The sequence below is a fragment of the Papaver somniferum genome, chromosome 11 (genome assembly GCF_003573695.1).
Source record: "Papaver somniferum cultivar HN1 chromosome 11, ASM357369v1, whole genome shotgun sequence".
NCBI classification, from domain to species: Eukaryota; Viridiplantae; Streptophyta; class Magnoliopsida; order Ranunculales; family Papaveraceae; genus Papaver; species Papaver somniferum.
The window spans coordinates 130,520,879-130,530,221 of NC_039368.1; the positions used below are offsets into that span (position 1 = coordinate 130,520,879).

The 9,343-nt window shown below is 35.1% G+C and overlaps 1 protein-coding gene across 1 annotated transcript; it reads left to right on the forward strand.

The window, feature by feature from the left end:
- The first annotated feature begins 6,572 nt into the window (after positions 1-6,572).
- On the forward strand, positions 6,573-8,982 carry LOC113320665 (protein phosphatase 2C 51-like). Its single transcript, XM_026568557.1, has 3 exons — positions 6,573-7,648; positions 7,936-8,041; positions 8,463-8,982. The coding sequence occupies exons 1-3, from the start codon at positions 6,725-6,727 to the stop codon at positions 8,780-8,782; spliced, it is 1,350 nt and encodes a 449-aa protein (XP_026424342.1). The 5' UTR covers positions 6,573-6,724; the 3' UTR covers positions 8,783-8,982.
- The last annotated feature ends 361 nt before the right edge of the window (positions 8,983-9,343 follow it).

A 9,343-nucleotide genomic window follows, 5' to 3' on the forward strand; every position in this document is an offset into this window, starting at 1 on the left:
CCAGGAGGTCAAAAATAGTCCCATTTTACTTCCAGCTTCCTTCCAGAAACATTTTCTTATTCGCAGCTTGGGCTTCCAAACTATTGGTAGTCTTTCGTAACGATATTTCTTATTCACACGAACGATTTTACACCAACTATTTTGTTCCAAAACTGCTGGATTATTGAGGATCCAATATTATCAGAATCGTCATTTAGAAGTGCCAATGACATCTAACAATCTGTTTCACTTTCGTAATTCTTTTCATTTCCGAAATGTGTTTGTATATATAGTGACAACCAATCAATGATATAGTTGGTTGTGTTTCTTTAAATCATCTAAGATCTGACAACGCGAAAATTTCTTAGATTTCACACTCTAGACATAGAAATTTAGAAAAAACAATTGATACTGGAATGCACCTATCAAATCAACTCTATGAGGTTGGATGAGATATGTAAACTTTTCTCGTTGATATGCCAAATCACGTTTCATCCATGTCAGTGATGTCACTTTCGTGAGAATATATAATATCACCGGCCAAAAACTCAAACTAATTTTGGTTGCACCAAAATAATCACATGCATTGGGACATCAAATAACTGAAAATGGGTCATTTGTCCAAAAATTTTTAAATCACGGTTCAAATGGACGAGTAAAAAATAATTTGGGGAAACGGTCAAAAAGAAACATCCTAGCTTAAATTTAAAAAATAGCAAGGATGAAACTGGATACATCCTGTGTAAATTAAAAATAAGAAAAAATATTTGAAAATGGGTACGATGAAACTGGTTACATCCTGCCTATTTTTACATTTTTGTCCATTTAAACAGTATGAAAGTCTAACTGTCCATCTCACCCAGGAATTGTTAATTTTGATCTTTTTAACCAATTTTCTGATCAAATAAATAGTTCACGAACCAACCGTTCAAGTATTTCGCATATATAAGAGATGGAAAACGTGTTAATGATATCAGTAATCAAGTGGTCGTTGCTATTTGGTGGAATCTTTAAAGGAAGGAATGACAAGCTAGAAATCAAGATATTTTAAACATGTTATCATTTCAGTTAATTCTTTGTTATAATGGGACATTTTTAATGATGTTTGTCCTCCGACAATACATTATTATCTCGTACGTCTGTAGTCAGGGCCGGGCCTGATACGGAAGCAGGCAAAGTGGGGCTTGCAGGTAACAAAAGCCCAGGGGCAACAAAAACCCTTGTAACAATAGGGGATTTTCATTGAAAAAGAAAAGTTTGCATTGAATTATAAGTTACATTAATTTAAAGGGGTTAAAAAAATTATCTATACAATTTAACTTTGAGAAGAAACGTTTTAGTTTCTTTTTATCTGGTTCTTTCCTTTTCAGCTCTACGGCTCTACTGTCTCCTTTTTTCCAAGATCACGGCGTGCTATAGTTTTTCTTCTTTTCTTTCCAGATCACGACGCGTTATAGTTTTTCTTTTTTTCAATTCTCTTTCTTACAAACTCATGAAAACAACCAAACGCAAAGATATATAAAAACAACTCATTAGATCACTTTTTCTTTATCCAACGACAAGAAACCATTACTACTTTATGTAGCTGTTGCATCTGGGATCAACGCACACGTCGCAAAACAACTTCTGCATGCAACATTTTCAATTGCCCACCTCACTCCTGTATGGTACGTACGGCCATATTGTATATATAATTTGAGTCCAATTTAGAGAGTTGTGGTTGAAAGCTTAACAAAGCTCCAATTCTAGAATTTCTGGCCCCATTTGAGATAATATAGACCAATATGATTCATGTGTTTTGAGATCTTTTCGGTGATTTTTGCTGCACACGGAATGGGGTAGGTGATCGATACTCATACTTATCAAACCTGCTCACTAAACAAAACCCTTACCCTAATTCTATTCTCCACACTTTCCTGTTCTCTCCTCTTTTTCTCTGTCGTCACCCTGATTCTATTCTGAACAGATACTAGAGAAGATGATCTAACAAGTTACATTTGCTAGGGAAGATCATCTAACAAATATTATGGTAGCGATACTACAACAACAGTGAGGTCTACGAAATTGATAACGAAAATGGAGATATGATGGTGTCATACCAGAACTTAGATACAATAATTACCTTTTCTACATCGACTCTGTCGATACCAGTTGGCTGGCGTATTAACTCTACATCCTAAACCCTAAATATTGTTTTATGTTAATCGCCTCATATATTCTCCCTCGCTCTTTCTTTTACTCGGCGTTTCTCCTCAGTCTCTTTTTTTTTTCTGCAGTCATGTTGATTTTTTTCTTTTAATATCGAAGGTGCATCATAGACGTTGCAGTCTTCTTATCTTGCTTTGTTGAAAATGTTTTGTTTGTTTTTTCTAATTTTCAGTAAATCATAATCATGGTTCAGAAATTGGCTCATTAAGTTTGTTGCATGTGAGGGCTTGAATATGTGAATCTGTGACTCATAATCGTGGTCCGTCGAAAGACTGAAGATTTGCATACCAGAAGAGAAAAAGATCAGTCCTAACTGAATTGTGTTAGTGTTTCTTTGTATAATTTGTGATGTTCTAGGTGGCACATATGATTAGAGATGTCAATACTAACCCAGCTTCAATTGTCATTAGGAAGAGTGAAAAAAAAAGTGTGCACGTTATCCGCATGTAATATATTCTCTTCTATATTTTTACTACATTTTGAGAATATATTGTTTACTTTTAAACCCATAGTTTGAGGTTTTCCCTGTAATATGTACTTTGTTCTGAATGAAATTTAAAAGTCGTAAACTGAAGTTCATTTTGAGATAAAAGTTTAAAGCAATTAGATACCCTTGACGTTGGTTTTCCTGATTACGTTTGGTTATACTCTTTGTGCCAGCTATTTTTCTTATTTATTTTCTTTTTAAAGCCATATACCTTCTCGGCTTCTCCTGAGTTACTCTCACAAACAGGACTATATATAATAGAAGCATACTTGTGCTCTATATAAAGAAATGTGAAAAATTTTAGGACTCCAAAGCTGCAGGGTGTTATAGAAATACTTGGCTTGCTCTTACTTTTTCACAAAGATATACATGAAGGTAAATCAATGAATTGTTATCCTAAATGAGGCAATTGCATGATTCCATTTTATACTATATGGATAGTGTTATTTTTTTTGTAGGCCGTTATTTCCTAGGTATGATGCACTTGAATAGAAAGAAGGTTTAAAAAGGATGATGTTTTCATTTACAGTCTTCTTCATCAGCGCCACTGTCATCAAAAGCTAAAATTCATGTTCATCATCTCACTGTATAATGCTTCCGCTTTCTAATATATGAGCATCTGTCAATTTTGACGTCCAAGTCAAATGAGTCTAAGCAAAACAGGAGTTAGTTTTACATGCACGATTTGCACACTTCCAATTGAGTTGGTTCTAAATTAGACGTTAAGTGTCTATAAAATTTGACTTCTGCGAGAACATCCTATAGCGTAACCTCATCTGTGATAAACTTAAGCCCGTGAGTTGTCTTAAATGTGAGATACCATCTGTGTGCATTTGCCTTCGGTAAGAGAGGGACTTATTCATGCAATAGCCAGCAACACTTCAAACCATTTCATGATACACGGTACTGATGTTTTCAAAGGCAGAAAGTTTGTTTGGAAACGAGAAGGCAAATGAAGGTAAAAATAATTTTCAAAGTAACAAAAAACATTTTTTTCTTCAAAAATTTCTTGTAAAATTTAATTTTTCATTTTTCAACTTAGCAAATTTTTCCGATAATTTATTTATGTACTATCCAGATACTTCAGAAAGAAAAAAAAACATAGGATGCCTCAAATTGGTGCTTGTGCCCTTGCTGGTAGTCTGTTGGTGTCTACGTACTTTACTTTAAATTCCTAACGCCTTTGGACACTATTTTAGAAGTAACTTTGACTTCAAAAGGAGAAAAACTTGCATAAATTAGCTTAAATGTACAATTTCAGAACCATTTTTGCAAACAAAATATTTAACTTTCTACGAAGCAAATTATTTTTTTTGATTTTTCAGATTAATTTCTGAAACACAAAACAACCTCTGCTAATGCCGGTTCGATTTGCCAATTTTACATCCATTATGGTGCTCGCAAACTAGCAAAATCACATGGCAAAGTGGTATATTTGTAATTTAACCATTTGAAAGTCGAGTATTTAACGAGTGATCGATACTCGACCGTTCGGTTGAGACTTTCTCTCTCGATAAACTTTTGATCGCTCACGGTAAAGTTTCTATCGTTTAATAAATTTTTGTTTTTACAAATATTCATTGTGAACCGCGTTTTTGTTTTTACAAATATTAATTGTGAAGCACGTTTCTGGACAAACCAAAAACCGTAGAAACACAGATGGGTCCCAGTAAACAGTATCCCTGCAAATCCTTAACCAGTAGGGTCCATTTTCTGTGTCCGTGTGGTCATTGGCTAGTCCAAAAACGCGATTCACAGAGAACATATATATTTTTGTTTTTATTTGCTTCTACTTTCTTACTTTTTGGTTATTATAACATTTTTATTACTCCCCCGTCCCACTATTAAGTAATCTAGTTCAAGTTTGCACATTTTTTATGGCAAACAAGGGAAAAGAGTATTTTTAAACATTTTTTTACAATTATACCCTTATGGATAATAATTAGTGAAATTTTGAAATGATTTATCTCTCAAACTACACCACGGATGTTCACAAACTTCATACCATTGAAAAACATTTTAAACACCTACGTAAGAATAAACATGCCTATCAAATTATGTATATTTCTTATAATCAATTAAAAGATTATTTTAGAAATATCTCCTTGCTTATTGATATAAGTCACTTAATAGTGGGACAAAATCTAAAAATAAATAAGTCACTTAATAGTCGGACGGAGGGAATACAAAGAGATCCAAAAAAATATTATATAATCCCTAAAATGTAATAAAGATCAATCAAACATAAATAAATAATTTTTTTATTCACTTTTTTATACCTCCCCGTAGGAACCTGCCTAAGAGCCAGATTCATTTCAAACGGGATTGTTGATTTCTTTATTTGGCTAAGTAAACTCTCTCATTGTTTTCGAACGGGATCCAACATTTTTCAACAAAATTCTTATTCGTCTAATTCAGACTATACAATTTTAAGATCTTCGAGTAATTTATTTTACAAAAGCCTGTAGCGCGTTTGGATACAAATTTTTGAGCAAAAGTCAGAAGCAAAACTATTTTGCTTCACATAAAACTGACTTTTCTACTTCTAAAAGTCGTCCTAAAATATTATTACCAAACTGACTTCTGATTTTTTTGACTTTTAGAAATCGAAAAACAACATCTGAATATGCATCCAAACGCGCTATTAATTATCATGTTTAAAGTCAGAAATTTGAGTCTCCACTTCTGGCCGTAGTTAGTAAGTTCGCGAATGATTCGTGAATCATTCGCGAATTTTACCATTTTATTCGCGTACGTTTGCAACTCCGAATCCAAAACGCGTATTATGTGGCATTTCCGGATTATTCGCGAATCGTTCACGAACTTTACGTATCCCGAATGATACGTCCGCTTAATTCGCCAGAAATTCTTTAGCTTTTATGTTTTCAAAGTCCCTATTTTTCGGGCTTTACTGCCTCCCAAGCATACACGGCCCAATATTAGACGTTGTTGTAATTTTTATGAAACAAAAATGACAAAAGAGATTTGAAGGTGAAGGTGAGAGAGATCTAAACCACTATACCACGTCCTCTTTGATGACTAATGTTGTATATATTATTAATATCATCATATTAAGTTTATTTTTTCTTTAAATAACTCACATGTATGCATAAAAATTAGTTTATGACTTTATAAATACTAATTATTTATTATATATAGATACCGAATTTTCAGATTCGAACTCACATTTATAAATCGAATTATACACGTACGTATACCGTTCCGAATTACTGACGAATCACATTCCGTTGACCGAATTTTGGACCAAATTTGGATTTTACAAAACCGTATAATACTCGTAAGCTTTGGCGAATTCCGAATTGCTAACTAGGCTTCTGACCTCTTACTTCACTCGCACTGCCACAAACAAAAATCATATAAAACCCAAATTTGCATACAATTCATCCACCGATTGGAATACCTTAGAGTTGAAGTTTCGACACCACCACCGATTTCAATCTCCTTTCACAAAAAAGTGCACATTGCAAAGCCTTTGGGTACGTGACAAGTGTCTACGAAGAGTCACCATGCAAACCTCTGTGGTCAACATATGTTACCAAAAAATGGAAGAATCATCATCCATCTCTAACCTCCACGACACAATTATTTAATTAGAAATCAATCGCCACGTTACTACGAGTTTACATGGACCCCACATTTCCATCAAGAAAGAAAAATATCTAACGTCATTATTCCCGCCAAAAATGTAGTAAACACGTGTCTGCCAGATTCGATCCATAACCGTCCACGTCTCAGACATAAAATCATCGAAATCTGCTACCAGTCAATCTTCGCCACACTTTTATCACAGATGTCGAATCCATCGAAAATCACTTTTTCAATCCAACGGTGTATAGTCATCCAACGTAACTAGATATTCAGAGATTTGGAAGATTTTGTTTGCAAATTTTGAATGCTACTGGCAAATGGCAATCAATCAATGTCCTTAGGACCTCCCTACTTTCCTAAGAAAATTAATCATACCAAGATATTTTGAGATTTAGGTTTTGATAATAACTGTGAAAATTCAGGGTTCAAGATTCATAGACCATGATAACAGGAAATGAAATGGAAGTGAATCGTCCAGTGAAAGTGGAAGATTTATGTTTGAAGCAATCAAGACATGCTCGTAGAAAAAGATTAGAAATCAAACGGTTGAAATCGTCTTTTCCTTCTGATGATCATGATCCTGATCATGTTGAGGATAATAGAACAAGTTGTGGGATGGGAATGATGAAGAGAAATATGAAGATGAAACTAGGGTTCTGTGGTGGTATTAATTACAACAAGGTAGTACCAGCTTGTGAGGGAAATATTATTGATCAAACAACACAAACTGATCATCATGATCATGATAAGAGGGATGGATTGTGCGTACCGTCGATTTCATTATTTGGTGCATCAAAAAACGATGTACCAAAAAAACCAAAGGTTGGAATGTTAGTAAATACAGTCGGTGGTAGTGATGATTTTGGAAGAGATGGTTTGAGGTGCAACTCGCATGGTTCTGTATCTGTATGTGGTAGAAGAAGAGAGATGGAAGATACTGTTACTATAATACCAGGATTAATATCTTCGTTAAAGATTAATCGTCAGTTTAATCATGGTTATGGATTTAACCTTGATGATGGGGTTATGGAAATGAAGTATGATTTTTATGCGGTGTATGATGGGCATGGTGGATCGGGAGTAGCTAACGTATGTAGAGATCAGTTACACAGAGTTCTTGTGAATGAGATTGAATCATGTGATGGTGATGAGATTGATTGGGAAAATGTTATGGTGAGTTGCTTCATGAAGATGGATGATGCAGTAAGCGGAGAAGGAGTTGAAAATGAAGAGATCAAGTCAATAGGATCAACGGCTGTGGTTGCTTTGATTAGTACTGATCAAATTATTGTTGCCAATTGTGGTGATTCAAGGGCTGTGTTGTCTCGTGGTGGTACAGCTATTCCTCTGTCCCAGGATCACAGGGTAAATTTTTCTCTATTAACCTTTTTTCTTTTCATCTTTTTTTATTAGCCGTGTATTTGGTGTCATACGAACATAGATAGATTTGATCGGAATATTTTGTGTACCTATTTGAGGCGGTTTGGCAATAGAAGTGTACATTTCATCGTGTTTTTTCTTTTTGATTGGTCGATAAGAATCAGATTTAACATCGGTTTGAAGAGATTAATTCTAGGGTACTATGAAAAAAAGAAGTGGTCAATTTTGAATCACTCTTGCCAGAATAGGGTTGTTGATTAATTTTTATACAGCCTGACAGGACTGATGAGATGGAGAGAGTAGAAGCAGCTGGAGGAAGGGTTATCAATTGGAATGGTTATCGTGTACTCGGCGTGCTTGCTACTTCTAGATCTATAGGTATGTAATTAAATCAAATATTGTTAACCATATATAATCATAGTAGTACCAGGTCGTGCATGTTCGTGTTGTGCGTATGTTTAAATGGAAATGGTGTACGTCTTTTACTGACCCAGGATCTGGAAACCATTTTTCTGTTTCAAATTGAAGTCATTTTCGTTTGTCAAGTGTTGTTTCAGAAAACAATCTAATTTATTTGTTTTTGTACATTTCATGGGCGTATAGAATTTTAGAGCGATTTGATTCTTTGAGTGGATTTATGAGGATGTTCAACATTTTGGGTGTCCTTTTGTAATGCATCTGCTCAGCTGAGCACTCGGGTTTTGAAACCCGCCACTTCGTTATGTTTGTATGAACAACCATTGTCCAAGAAGTCTGTATAATATGTTATGTGGATACCTGACGGTTTCTTGATGTGCAGGTGATCACTACCTCAAACCATATGTCATATCTGTCCCTGAAGTCACCATAACCTCAAGAACCGAAAGCGATGAGTTTGTGATATTGGCTAGTGATGGTTTATGGGATGTGATGTCAAATGATATGGCTTGCAACATAGCAAGGAAATGTCTCGAAGGTAGGGTAGCAAGAAAGTTTGCATCATCGGCTTCGGCGTCGACTTCTAATCATACAAGCAATGCTGCACTCGCTGCGGCAGTTCTTGCTGAACTTGCAATGGCTAAGGGAAGTAAAGATAATATAAGTGTAGTGGTAGTTGAGTTGAAGAAACGAAACAGGTAACTAAATATATATATATATAGTAAATCTAGTACTAGTTAGCATAGGATGATATATAGTTTTGTCTAGGTACTTTCCTTCTATGTTGTTTATGTCATCTTCTGCTTTTTCCTTTTCTTACCAAGTTTTTCCCTAATTGTATTAAAACAAACGAGTGTACAGTGAACTTTTCATTTGGCATTGTTGATTTTGTTCTGCGGTTCTGTAGTCGTGTAGATATGCCTGTGTCAGCCTGTGCTCCCCGGCTAAAGAGGGCGGCAAAGTCGCCTAACTCGGGGGTATGGCCTATTTATTATCTGTTCGAGTCCAAATTCAATAAAAATCACCTGGTTTGAACAATGAAAATCACCCGGAAAGTAACCTCGCACAAATTAAAATTCAACAAAAACAACCTAGAAAAGTAGGATTTTCTTGCACACTAGTTATGAGATTCGCATCCTTTGTTGGTATCTTGCTAAGTTCGTCTCTTTCAACACGCCTCATCAAGGATCACCCACGCCCTGTCTAAATGATGCATTGTGCGCCCTTCAGTCTTGAGAATACTTCAAAAGCTGTTGCATACCG

Coding starts and splice junctions, on each gene's coding strand:
- LOC113320665 (XM_026568557.1), top strand. CDS start 6,725: ATGATAACAGGAAATGAAATGGAAGTGAATCGTCCAGTGAAAGTGGAA. Junction 7,649..7,935: donor CTCTGTCCCAGGATCACAGG/GTAAATTTTTCT, acceptor ATTTTTATACAG/CCTGACAGGACTGATGAGAT. Junction 8,042..8,462: donor TGCTACTTCTAGATCTATAG/GTATGTAATTAA, acceptor CTTGATGTGCAG/GTGATCACTACCTCAAACCA.